At 42.7% G+C, this 14,384-nt stretch overlaps 1 protein-coding gene across 3 annotated transcripts in view; it reads right to left on the bottom strand.

Annotated features, from left to right (window-relative positions):
• SLC41A3 (solute carrier family 41 member 3) overlaps positions 1 to 14,384 on the bottom strand; it is a 212,223-nt gene that overhangs the window by 99,354 nt on the left and 98,485 nt on the right. For all 3 annotated transcript variants that reach the window (XM_078661723.1, XM_078661724.1, XM_078661725.1), the window contains 2 exons: positions 12,015 to 12,122; positions 3,605 to 3,676 (listed from right to left, as the gene is read on the bottom strand). In XM_078661723.1, the coding sequence (XP_078517849.1) occupies positions 3,605 to 3,676; positions 12,015 to 12,122 (180 nt within the window). The remainder of the gene's footprint in view (positions 1 to 3,604; positions 3,677 to 12,014; positions 12,123 to 14,384) is intronic.

The raw sequence follows: 14,384 nt of genomic DNA, 5'->3' as shown, positions 1-14,384 counted from the left end.
TTGCCACTACTTGCAGAAGTTTTGGGGTCTCCTCTGACCTTGTGGCACCGTACATTTCTATTGCTTTTGCTCTAACTTTTAACCGCTACCAGCTGGGCGCCTATCTTCCTGTATATGTGAAAACCATACACAGAGCCTTTTGTACTTTGATGACTTTATACTTGGTTTTTCATCAAGAGTGGTGACACAATTGTTATCAAGGAGTTACACGTGTCCGTGGAGCTAATCGGGGAGTATATCATTTATTTATAAAGTTATAGCAGCACAGACCCCGTTTCATGGGGTCATTTTTGACACCGGATATGCATTCTGGGTAGTGGTCATCGTTTTTGAAACACCTTGTCAGCATTCTGAATAATTGTCATATTGTCCTTAATCACGATGTACAAGATGAGCCTATGCCCTACATTGCAAACATTCTGGCTATTTTGGTTTTGGTTATAGACAAACATTATTTGTTGTCAACGTATGCACTCTTTGGCAACACTAGAGTATTGTTTCTTAATTGATATCACAGTCATATAATACTAAGGGCCCTGTTTTTAATTTGTAGGACACCAGTCCTGATGAGACCCGCAATTCAAGTCCATCTGGGTCAAAACGTCGACAAAGTTGGCAGTCTAGCCGTAAGAAGACCACATCATCTCCCCAAGCTTCTCACAAGTGGGCACCCCAGGTGACAGTAGCAGCACTGGGCTCTTGGGGCAAATGGAGGGAATACATGGCTGCACTGTGACAACTTGAATACTTATTAACACACCTCACAGCTGCAATAGGAGACCGAGGGACCCTGCAGACTTTGGGTCAGGACTGGCTTTGCTCCCTGTCAGTAGTCAGCTAGTTCCTGGAACCCTATGCACCAGGGACAGGCTGGATTTTTATTTTTGGACAGCCTAACTGTTCTGCAGGGCCAGACACTATCCTTCCCGCTCTCTGGCAAGCAGGCAGATTTCTAGACTCTTAGGCTGAAGACTTTAGGTGATATCCACTCACCTTGGGCAGACTGGTTTCCATGCAGATACCAGCTTAGTCACACAGCAACCACCCTGGTACGCTGGGGAGAACTTCCTTCCTTGGTCATGAAGGACTTAGAATTGCAGGGGTGTATCCCATTTGTACATACATTTTACACACAGAGGATTTGAATGCATTGTTTCAGGATTCAGAATCGATTTGAGATGGTCCTCTTTCAAATGGCATTTCAAGGCTGCTTTCCTGACACAGCCATTGTGTGAATTTATGGTAGCAATGGGGAGGGCTTCAAGCCGAAGTATCTAAAAATATGCGCACAATGAAGTGAGAGTTATCTGTACCTGGCTGCAAGAACCTTACTGGAACTGTAATCAGAGACACAGAAAATGGCAGTCCCTGCCTAGAAACATCCTCACCCTGTATAACAGAAATAGCAATTCAACCCTGCTCCTACCATCTATCAAATGTCGGCGCTCAGGAAGAACTAATCAGCAGCCTCTTACTAACAAGTATCTTGTGGAAATTCTAAAGGAAGCCCTAGCTCCATCCTCCTCACTTTAGTTTCTGGGTCTCCACCCTCCTGCCGAAGAAATGCAGGCAATAACTTCCATGGTCTGGGGACCCTATCCTTACCCTTCATCTTGTGCCATGCTAATGTTATGTTATGTTATGTTAAAAGCATTTGTTAAGCGCACGTACACCGACGGTTTCTTGGCGCTCAAATGAGGATCAAGCCTGTGACAGGGAGGTCGCTTAATCAGTATATGCTTGAATGAACAACCAGGTCTTTAGCTGTTTTCTGAACTGGGCTAAGGAAGTCAGAGACCTTATCTCAGCCGGGAGAGAATTTCAAAAATGCAGAGCAAGGACTTGGAACCTTAGTCCGCTGTACTTCTTTCGTTTGGCTGAAGGAATTTCCAACAAATTCAAATGGGAGGATCTGAGGTTTCGAGAGGGAATGTAGCGTTGTAGACGAGCCGAGATGAAAGCCGTACAGTTGCCAGGTAGTGCTTTAAAAATGGTGCAACTCATCTTAAACACACAGCGCTAAATCACTGGAAGCCAGTGGAAGCTTTTCATTAGTGGGCTAACATGGTGCCATTTAGGCTGATGAAAGATCAGCCTGGCCGCCTGGTTGTGAACTAGTTGGAGACGCCTCAGTTGGTATGCTGGAATGCCAACATACAATGAATTGGCATAATCCAGGCGAGAGATCACTAAGGCAAGAGTAACCAAAATCATAGCTTCCCTACTCAAGAATCTACTGATCTTCTTTATTCTGCACAGCTGAAAGAAGCCAGCAGAGACAACCGAGCTGATCTGAGCCTTCATGGACAAATAATGATCCCCAAGCTTTTAGAAGAGGCAGCTGGCACAGGGGGATTGGCACAACACTCAGAATCAAACAACGCAGAGTCCTACTAGAACATATGTGTGAGACAAGCACAGCAGTCACCCATGGAATGTCAGCAGATGATTTGGGGTTTTAAATAACAGTAGTATTTTACACAAGAGGGGAAATAGTCCACACTGTTTGACACTGAAAAACACAAAATAAAAAAAAACAGTATGCTGCATCTGCCATCACCACTTCAAGTGATTACTCAGGCCAAGGACAATAGTTTTTTTTAACCTATGAATAGGACCAAATTGGTGCATCCTTCGAGTCACAGGACAGGTCCTCGACCTTGCATTGTCAGGGAGTGGGAAAGGCCTACATACCCATGCTGGATTATCATGACATCAGGATACAAGTCAGAATACTGTTTCACACGCAGTCAAGTACTAAGAGAAGCTGTCTAACCTATGGGCAGACCAGGACAAGTATTTCTCAGACCTCTGAATCACAACCGCAAGGGACTGTTCAGAACACAGTGGAGCTGCAGTTTGGCTCTAACTATGTTGTCAGTAAAACAAGTACTGTGTAGGATTTCGCATTGGGCAGCATTGTCTCAGAGGACACATACATGTTTGTATCTCCGCCGCAACCCAAATATGTAGAAGAAGAGCTGCATGAGGATCTGAGTGTAAGTTACATTTGCTACAGAAACCTATGTATGTAGATTCATCATCAAACAGCAGTGGAATAAAATTCTTATTTTGGGTGGGTACCTGGGATTTCAATCTTTGGTATTAATTACACATATTATGAATGAAATGGTTTAAAATGCAATTGCTAACTAATCAAACAGTGATAAAGGAGAAAAGTTTTTAAAGTAAGCTGATGGTGGCAGGATTAGGTCTTGGGAAGTGTTTTCTCCAAGCAGGATCTTTTTACTAGATGTCAACCTTGCTTTATCAATAGCTCCTGCTAGGCTGAGAAGAGGCCCTGGACCTACTTCAGACACTGCTGCTCCCTTCCACCTCTGCCTTTAGCTTGGCAAAGCTAAAGAAGAGCAAAAGACTTCTCAAGAAACCATTTCCACCAACCCATCCCCCATCTGTGCACTGCCGGATGTATAGTTCTGAACCATAAAGCCAGAAAATGTGTCTTCCAGTTCAAGTCTGCCAGTGATTTGATCAGCTTTATGTTAGACTTCTATCACAAGGCACCTATCAAAGTGACATTTGTTTAGCAAAACCTTAAAGTAAGAAATACAAATATCTGTTAACTATGTACAAATGTGCTTACCTGAATCAGAGCTAAGTTGCAAGTGGCCAGCTTCCACTGCGCCTTGCTATCATCCATCTGTCCCGTGTTTGCCTAGAAATATGAAAAAATACACTGAGCAAAGGAAATTAAGCGTCTTCAGATGAATTTATTCAATGCAGGATTTACTACAGTTATATCAAATTAGTCTGGAGTGAATACAAAATGGAATGATGAGGCAGTGCACTTTTTCTGGAGAATGTAACAAACTCCATTTGTGCACTGGGTTCAACTGGTTCTTCTTTCAAAGTGTATCTTAAGGCTCTGTTGGCAACTGAATCCCATGTTGCTTGGTACCAGTATAGGTATGATCTGAAACTTGAGATTTTAAATGGTGAAACATATTGCTACTAAAGACCACTCAGAAATTGAAATATTAAAGGAAGATGTAAACTGAATTAATATTTTTAACCGCATGCGTGCGGCAGCTTTTTTCGCGCTGTGCTGCATTGTTAAAATAACCGCGTTACATGACGAGCTGAGCTCGTCATGAGCATGCGAGCGGCGCAACTCATGACGAGCTCGGCTCGTCATGAGCATGGAAGGGGTTAAAATAAACAATATCAATAGCCTCAGCTATAAATTCAGTTGAGTCTCCAATGCGCCTTAGGATGTTTCTTGAAAGTGACCCAGCGGAAGCACCAGAGGAAGTTCACCAGAAGTCCCAAAACAATTCAGAATTTCTTCTGGCGATGCCCCCTTCAAAAGTTGTAACAACCCATCTCTATTTCTCACTTGCTTACTAACGAGGTCCTCATTAAAAGTATAGAAAAAAAAAGACATTCCCAAACGGGGTACCACTGTGCCAGACAACAAGTGTTCCAATGTTTCCAGATCTGAAATTAGTGGGTCTAAAAACACCAGACCCAGTTTTGTAGGGTGCAGATCTGCACATGATAAAAACCATAGCTAGGGAGAGGCAAGGGATGCAGACAGAGGTCTGGCCACTCACCTCCCACAACTTCCAGCACCACAAGGTAGTAGCGAATGCTCCACCCATCCAAACCACAGCCCCTCCTCACACTGGATGCCTTTAATGTCACCGCTAACTATTCCCCACCAATACCATCCCTCCCTTCTACATTGACATTTATTACCTGCTCAGAGCAGATGGTAATGCCAGGAGAACTGTCTCCAGAATTGTGGAAAACTGTGTGGTCATCCTCCATTCTGGGAACAAAAGCTTGTAATGGCTGGTTTTAGGTGCAGGGATACTGATTGGAATAGGATATTCAGGGTCCTTGGAATACCTACACCTAAATCAGACTAACTCACCACGATGGCTTAAGAGGCTTACCCAGGTTCACTGCTGCATAGCAACAAGAAACAAACGGATATGTGTTTCTTCTTCTCTTAATTGGTCGTCTCTTATTAATCAGAGGGCCAAAATGGTGAATGAAAATATCCTCTTACCAAAGGTCTCTTCTCTTTTTCATTCCCTATCTTTGGGAATAGTCAGGAAAGTGTTGGAGTCTGTCTGACTGTTCGATGCCTGCACTACCAAACTTTCTGAAGATGATTGCTGAGACAAAAAGGCAGGATCGCCTGGAGCGAGTTGGTGGCGCTGCACAATCTGACAATTTACTGGAGGGCCAGAGCAAGGTTTGACCCATGCCCCCAAGAGTGTATCAGTTGTAAAAAGGAGTAATGGCTCAGTTGCGGTCTGTCCTGGCTGAAGGACTTTGGTCAGGAAAATGGTTTTTGACCTCTACGATGGGGAGCTGGAGGTTGAGAGCTTCGGCCACCATCTGCATGACCACTTCAAATGAAGCACTCTCCTCAGTGGCTATACCTGGGGTGTGTGAGAAGTCTTGAATAATGAGAGATATTAAGCCCACCGGCGTCTTGGAGGTCGTCATACCAATTCTCCTCATGGAAAGTTTGGCCAATTTCGTCATTATTATTGTCGGAATCGGTACCAAACAAGGCATGTAAGGAATGTGATCTGCCTTGTGGAGGCGGTTCGTCAAGCAGTGCAGGCTGAGGACAAACAGACATCTGTCTCGCTTCGAGGTCGTAAAGGCACTGACTTGGAGTCGGAGACCACAATGGGCACCCCCTTCTTCGGCATCAACTCAGTTGGCATGTCGATATTCCCAGAACTGGACAGGGTTGTGGAGGTGGAGCTGGCATGGGTGCCAGAAGCGGACCGTGATGGATACAGAGGGTCCACAGATGAAGTGCCATGGAGCTCCTTGGGGACCATAGGTGCACCAGGGGGAGTTGAAGAAGCTCTGAAGAGTCAGTGCATGGCCTTGCAGGACTGTTTGACCTCCCTGAGTATCATAGAAGGCCTTAGAAACTCGAGTTGTGCCGGGACAGATGTAGGATGGGCTCTAATGGCGACTGACTTCAGGAGGGAGATCAAGATGCATGACAATCCCCTCACACCTTCTCATGAGTAGAAGAGTGGCGGGGATGGGGTCTAGTCCAGTTTAGATATCTTGTGCTTTTTCTTTGACTTACGTGACGATTTGGAGCGCGAAGTCTATCGACCCCAGGATCGACTCCTCGGGCTCCTAGACTTGGAACGGGACCGAGAAACATCCTTGGAGTGGCCCGACATGGAATCTTATGATCTTTGGCGATATAGAGCTTGGCCTCATGGTACAGATAGGCAGGGTTCATCGACAAGCAGTTACTGCAAGCGTGACGTAACCTAAGGCACCACAGGCAAACCTGATGGGGATCTGCCACTGGCGTTTGCTTTACCTTACAAAGTGTTAAATCCAGGAGTTTTGGGAAGTGACATTTCATTGCACACATTTGGAAATGTCTGAGGTAAAGGTGTCTACTGAAGAGACCAGAGGTTGCTCCAGATCGGCATCTGGTGCCGTGAGAAGAAAGGAACTGATGTCAGCACACGGGAGTGGCATCTATATATGCTCCGAATGCCATTTCCAGAGCAGCACAGTGTCAGTATGAAGCTGCAAGGTACCACCTACCGGCGTGCAGGGTTACCGCTGAAAGGTTTTGGGTTCCTGTCTGAAGCCTGGGGGAATAATCAGCAGTTGAGGATCCTGCAGGTAGAAGTCTGTATCAGAAATTAACAACCCTGGCTGGGAACCTATGGCCAGTCTATTGATTACCAAGCATACTCTGTGCACCATTTTATTTCCCATAACTGTAGCTTTCTCACAAACAAATCACAAATTGATAAGAGATGTTAATAAAAAGGGTAATCTCTGGAAAATATCATAAAGGTAATGTTTCCTTAACTTAAGCTAAGTGCTAATATATTTTCAACCCTTTTTAAAACATGTACTATACCAAGGCCTAGTCTAGCACTAAACCTGGCTTACTCCAGAAGGGTAGGAGTAGGTCAGGAGTTCTACAAGAGTACGTCACAGCAGCATCTTTCTGCATGAGGCCCAAAGTGTTTCCATTTCTAAAATACATAATCAAAATTGATAGCTCTATGATAATCCTTGATGAGCTGGAGAGACATATTGTAGATGTTATTGGCAGAAGGAATTAATTTCAGACAACCAACAGGACTGGAGCCAATAATTATGAAGATTACACAATGGATCTGGAAGATAGCAAGAGCAGAGACTGTTTGTATCCCAGGGCTACAGATACACATCAAAAGGGTAGATATGAAAGCTTTTCTGGGAACCCTCATTCCAACCCTGTTGAACTTCACATTTGACCCTCTCTTAAAGTTCTCCCTTCCGAGGGAAAAAAGAGGAAGGGAGGGGCTCTTAGAGTGTTTGCTGCAATGGTGAGGTCCCTTCGAGAGCTAGTTACGGGTAGCATGTGCAGAGTTCAGAATAAATGTAAAGAGACTATTAGGTAACTTTATTAGAGGTCCTCAAAAGGCAGATCAAAACTAAGACGGGAGTGGGTACCTTCAACCCAGACAACAGAAGAGGGTCAGCATGTTTCTGCCCAGCTCATGACCCTCTCAGAAAGTTCTGGGAATTCATCAGGGCCAATCCTTAAGTGTTCACTCTGCTAAGTAAAAACAAAATTAATGGAAAAATACATTCTTTACTTATTTTTTGGTGTCACAGACAATGGCCCACAGTTGTGTGGTGTCGGTCCACCATAGTCGACACCCGCAAAATTTTGGGTGTCAGGCCTAAAGTGAAGTCTTTGCTGACAGACATAAACAGGGCTCTGTCATTCACGCTGTCATCAAGGCGACCAGATTTGTCACAGCTGGGTTCATGTCTCCCAGTGTTCCTGATGGCTTTCGTTTGTCACCACATCTGGCTGATTTCCTAGAGTCCTACCTGCACAAGCTGTCAAATATGTCCTCAAATTCTTCTTGTGGAAGTGATGAACTATATGTGTCAAGACTATCACAAGACAAAGGATTGGGGCAATGAATTGTGCATTCTTTGGTTGACTTGCACATTGCAGTGAGGCCAATGTCAGGCACATCCTTTGAAGAGGGTGGTCTTATTGCAGATGGATTAACATATGTGGATTTTTTTGCATTTGCAAATAAAAAGTTTACAATATGGCCGAGCATAACGTCCAGAATATTTGTAAGTCTGCGAGGATTAGATGAAGATTCAGCTTTATTACCTGCAAAGGATCTGCGAAGGGAACCATGCAGCAAAATAAGTAGGGTAAAGGAAACCCTGCCTGGGTGAACCTCCTCCAAAGTAGGTGCTGGTGGTGAAAAGAAAGTGAGAATCCACTGATCACTTACACTGCTTGAGTCCGGAGCAATAAAGTGTCATTCATAAGCATTTCCTTGTATAGGGAGTTCCTTCTTCAGAGGCATGCAAAAGAAGCATGTACACTTACATGTGACCCTGATAGGCTTATTTTGGATCACACATGCACAAAAGCCACAGAGGTCATCAAGACCAGTGTTGGGTTGACCTGAAGCACCCATCACAGATGTGGCACATCATTCTGGTTAAAAGTGTGTTAGAAAATGGCAAGAGGTGAACTGAGAGGTAATTAATTTCAGTTATAACATTCTGTGATGTCACAACAAAAGGTATGTCACGAGACACAGCAAGCCTATCATTCAGTGGCATATCCAGATTAGTGTATGGTTTATTTTTTCCCTTGAACATGGCATTTCCAGATAAGTGCATGGTTTACTTTTTTCTAGCCAGCATCTTTCATTTGCATATTTTTACACACTTTAAAATGGTTGTTTTTCTGTTTCTTAATTACTAAGTAAATAGGTTTTGCCTATTAGTCCCGGGCTTAAAAAATATCTTTCGTGCCCATTCAAAATGCTCAAACAGCTTAAGCAAGTGTAATTATTGGATGTGACTGAGTTTTTGCTGCAAAAGAGTCAGGTTCTCATTTAGAGTATGTCAGCCATTCCTGGAAATTACATGATCTCGTAATATCATTAAACCTAATAACCGCGGAATCACAGTAAATTAGGAAATAAATAGAGGAAAACATACAGAAACAGTGTGTCCACACATGTTTCCACATTTATTAGTGGGTAATTGGCATATTTTTGCTGGAACTAATGGGTACAGGAACCCTATGCACAGAAGTGGTATTACCATATTTTTAAGTAATTATATCTCATTTCACTAAGTACAATTGTTATGCTAAATACAGGGACATGGCTAGTAAGAAATGATTTGCTAGCCACTGCATTAAGCCACTTGAACGGTGACTGATGAAGGATTTAGGATTTGTGTTTCCGAGTCACAATCGAGTAGCACCAGTGTAAGAGTAGCCAACACTTGTACTGGATACCCAGAATGAATAGTAATTCTACATATTCCGGCTGTTCATTCAACATAAATTGGTATCCCTTCTCTTCACGTTGCACCTCAACCCCTTGGTCGCCATACGATTTGGCACCCAAGTGGAAAAAACTGAGCTGATTGCCTCAACAGAGGGCGTCTGTCAAGGGTGTATCTTAGCACCCTTCTCGTTTTTAATATATACCATTGGTTTGGAGGACATTTTATTAAGTAGGAAGCTTAATTTCCCTAAAACTGTTAGCAAATCTGTTCCCTTACTAGCTTATGCAGACGACACAGTGTTAATGGCAACAACAGCTAATAGCCTTCAGAAATCCCTAGATATTTTTACTGTTTTTATGTCCTCAATCAACCTAAAAGTTAACTTCACTAAATCATATATAACGGCATGTGGCCCTAAGACTACAAGAACCAAGAACTTTGTTGTGTGGGGCAAGAAAATAGAAAAAGTAGACAATGTCAATAACCAGTTGAACTGGGAAACACTTTTCAAAACAAGAGCCCGTCTTACAAACAGGGCTTTGGATGGGCTATTTCGTTTTGCACGTAGATTGGGCCACACACCAGTGAGGGAATGAATTACTGTATGCAAAGAAAATTGTCTTTCTATTGCAACATATGGGGCAGGGGTGTGGGGGACACCATAAAAGCCGCCAGCTACAAATACTGGAAAATAAATTTACCAACAGGTTATTGATGACCCCGAATAGTGCCCCAAACCGCCTATGTCACAAGGAACTAGGTCTAGAGTTTGTAGAGGATCGCATATCTAGTGCTCCATTGTTTCTATGGTCAAAAATATGGCTCCCAGAAGAGTTAATGTTTTCATGTGAAGTACTAACAGATTGCCAAATTTAGCTAACGCCATACAAATACCATGGCTACGCTTTGTGGGGGACACTTATCATGAGATAGGACTGAGGCACTTTTATGACAACCCGGGAAATATTCTATCAAATGCTAAAGCCATTGTTAAAGAGGCGTTCTTTTCAAGGGCAATTTGCGCTATTGTGATCAAGATGAGATGGGCCCACTACAGTTGCCACTTGCCCCGTTGCAATACTATCTAACTTTTACTACTGATTTGCAGGCTAGATTTTATTTAACTAGATTCGTGTATGAACTATACACTTTTTATTGGCATTCCCACATCAAAGAGGGTGGGCTGAAAAATGTACACCTTGTACTTTACGAGCCAAAGCACTTTGCACATTATTCTATTCTGCACCTTATATAAAACGGCAAGGAGTACATTTTTAGTCCCATTATTATGGAAAATCCACCCCTGCACATATGTTGATGATTTTAACTTTTTGCACTCACTGGCTGCCCCTGATATTTGTATTGTGGTAGCCAATTACATAAAATTTTCTTTGGCTCACCGAAACCGCTTTGAGTAAGTGCTCCTCTATAATGAATGGCTTTTACTGTACGCTGCCTTAAAAGGATTATTATAGATTTCGAATTTTATTTCTTATGAATTTTGTATGACCCATACATTACCAGGTTGTTCCAATGTAATTAATGTATGTAAAGAATTTGTATCTCCCTGGTATTTTATTAACTATTCTTCTTTTAATTTATTTTTTGTAATTGTTATATACATTGTGATAATTGTATTGTAAACTTTTATGGTTCAAATGAACCGAATAAAGTTGTTGAAGTTACACAGGGCATATTTAACACCATCAAAACTACATAGGATTTTCCCTGCAGCTTCACCTTCCTGCCTGAGATGCCAGTCTGGTGATGCAGACTTGCTGCATATGCTGTGGTCATGTCCTACGTTAATAACCTACTGGAAGGACATCGGAGAATCACTCATGAAACTTACGGGGTCCACAAACTGGGATACAAGAGGACACTGCTTTTTAGGACTATACCCTAGACCTAAGGCCTCCAAGACTGAAGCACGCTTTGTTGATTTAGAACTTCTCCTGGCCAAATGGCAGATCACACGTCATTGGAGATCCCCTACCGCACCCTTCGTGGAAGGTTGGCGAAAGGGTGTTTGGCATTGGGGCTCTGCTGAAAGTCACGCCTTACACAGGGAGGAATACCTTTGGGTTGCGTAAACAACCCATGGCAGCAGTGTGGGACGCCCTACTGGAACAATTTAAACCCCAGGATTAGGATGCTGCCTGATCTACCTACACGCAATGGGGCTTGCGCTCTCATGTCCCTGCCTCTGGTCATTCCCTCACTGTTCATTTTATGTAATATATGTTGAGTCTTGTGAGTCCTTACAGGGGTGGACAGCTCTCACTGATTTGTGTTGATTCTCAAGCAGACATGGACTTCATATGGTGGTCAATGTTAGGGAATAGGTAGGCAGTTGCTTCGTAGTTCTCTTTTTTGTTCTTTTCTTACTTAATCCTTATGGTATGTATTCTATTAAAATTCCATGTAGTTTTTCGTTGACCACTACTGAGTTTCATATGCTTATTTCTATGTATGCATGATTGCCTCCACCCTGCTGGCCCCCCACAATACAGTGTATGACAATGGTCATTGCAATAACATTCCGTTTATGATGATCAAATTGCAATACAATAGGTTTTAAAAACAAAACATAAGCACAGCTTAATTCTCTGCAGCAGGAAGAATTCAAGTACTGCAATATTAAACCCTCAATACAAATAACATCAATACAATGCAATTGAAACTAAGGTTGGATAGTTTTTAATACTTACAGCAGTGGATAGTCTGGAGGCCAGTGTCATTTCGAGATTCCCTTTCAGACCAACCAGGGCGGGAACTAGAATGAACACTTCTGTGATCTTTTTAAATACATCCCAGTGCTGAAAAATTAGAAGTTGCAAAGAATCAGCAACTGTTGCTAACAGTGGCAAGACATTTTAAATCTAATCTACACAATCCATATACCATAGAAGATATCAAAAGCTAATGAAATAAACACTGGACAACACTAAACTGATCTATACACTTACTTATCATGTCCTATCTGTTACTTTTACATTTACTACAAGCGATGTTGTCTTCCACCACGCTCCCTTTAGGCGATCCTAACAAGGACCACATGTTTGAAAAAGTTTTGTGCTCCCAAAGTCTAGGCTTTTGCAAAATCACAGTTTGAGACCACAAACGTTCTGCTATGTACACAACCCCTTTTTTAAAAGCCGTATTGCGACCTATTTCGAATTACAAATAGGAAGGGTTGTGAAAGGCGTCACCCTCCAGTTTGGAAATCGCAATAGAATGTACTAATACTTTCTGATTGCAACTGTGATCGCAAACTATTGATCAGGTGCCAACAATTCAGAGGCAGTGGTTTCTGATTGGCAAAGGGGAATCTGCTCCCTGCGGTTGGCTTTCTCTTTGTGGATGATGTCGGTCACCCCGGGGAGCATACAGTGGCACTTAATTCCCAAACAGGAAAGATTTTTTCTAAAGCAGCACCTGTCCCTCTAATGGACACAGGTTGCTTTTAAAAGAAAATGCTACCCATTTGGGTAAGCTAAATCACAGATCACTTGCTTTCCCATGCAGACCACACACCTCTATCTGCTGTCAATAACAGAGGTTGCAAATTGCAACCTGACTCATTAATATTAATGAAGCAGGTTGTTTTATGACCCTCAACGAACTGATATTTAATGACGTGGCCTATTAGTATATAAGTAGCATCACCAAACGGTAGGAAGGTCGCAAAAAATGTGTGCAATTTACGACCTGCCTGTCCATGTAGCCCGCCAAGAAGAGATATTTTCTATGCTTTTCCTTCCTCCGCCTACTGGCCAGAGGAAGTAGTGTCCAGAACCAGGGCCAGTGCCAGATCTTAGTTCTCACTGGTCACATGATAACAGACCAAAGACTGAATAGGCTTCTGGGTATACCCTGAACCTCTTTCAGATAAAGCACAAATAGAATCTGGGAATTTGTGATTATCAGAGAGCATGATGCTTCCTGTGCAGTGACAAACTACCTCCCAGTCCTTGCCAGGGCCCAAGTCCAGCTCCACTCCACCCCATCCAGAGAGTCCTTGGACCCCACCCAGAGTGTTTATACCCTAAACCATTTTCCATCCAAAGGAACAACTGCCCAAGTACCTACCAGTGATTAAATTCATAGTATGATCCAGATACAAAGTGTAGTCTGTTATCTTACGGTCGGTCACAGTGACTAATAGATAATGCACAATACGAAATAAATAAAAGCAGTGTACAGGAATAAGTATTGCTAAGTGGCCGATTGCCATTTGTTTTTTCAGATAACTTTTATAATTGGCTTGTTACCTTCATTATATTGGTGGCTACTCCGCCAAGAGGGAGCTAAATAGGTAATAAAAAGTAAGCAAACAGCACTTTAAATACTGAACTGCCTAAATCAAAGCAAAAAGAACTACAAGACATTTGATTGACCAACATCTGATTAGCCTTACAGAACATAATTATGATTTCACAGCTCTGACTACGTTTGATTTAGATGCACGTGAAGAGCCATTAGGGACATATTATTGCAAATACTGATCCACAGTTTCAGGAACTATGCAACTATTTTCTGGAGTTGTGAGTTCATGGCTGGGGTCAAAACACAGGACCTCTGATGAAAAAGACATGGGCATTGTGGGCATTGACATTCTTTTCCAAGGACCTTTCATACCTAAGATCTGCACCTACACTTTGTGTTTGTGAAGTGGGTGTGAGAAGCACACATATTTACAAAGTCATCATGACAAGCACTCCTGTCTACATTCTTGCAGACAAGCTCACCGTCTATGGTGGTTCAGAGTAAGAAGTGCAAAAATGAAAAATTAAAGGAAACAGGCATTTTCCATCTATGCACCCAGAATCTGAAAAAACATTCTTGTATCTATCACGACCCCGTCCCCCAACACTGCTCCAATGTAAGAAAGAACACTTCACTACAATGCATTAGCAATTCACATCCGGACTACCTCTCTTCCCACTGGTTGTTTTATGCTTTTGTTTTTGACCCTGTACAATTGCATCACAGCCTTTTGATTAGGTTCAGTCTACAGACATACCATATGCATACAAACATACACAAATACTAAAGGTAACTCACAAAGATGGGGCTCG

This window comes from Lissotriton helveticus, chromosome 9 (assembly GCF_964261635.1).
Source record: "Lissotriton helveticus chromosome 9, aLisHel1.1, whole genome shotgun sequence".
Lineage (NCBI taxonomy): Eukaryota > Metazoa > Chordata > Amphibia > Caudata > Salamandridae > Lissotriton > Lissotriton helveticus.
This window is presented reverse-complemented; position numbering and strand designations above follow the sequence as displayed.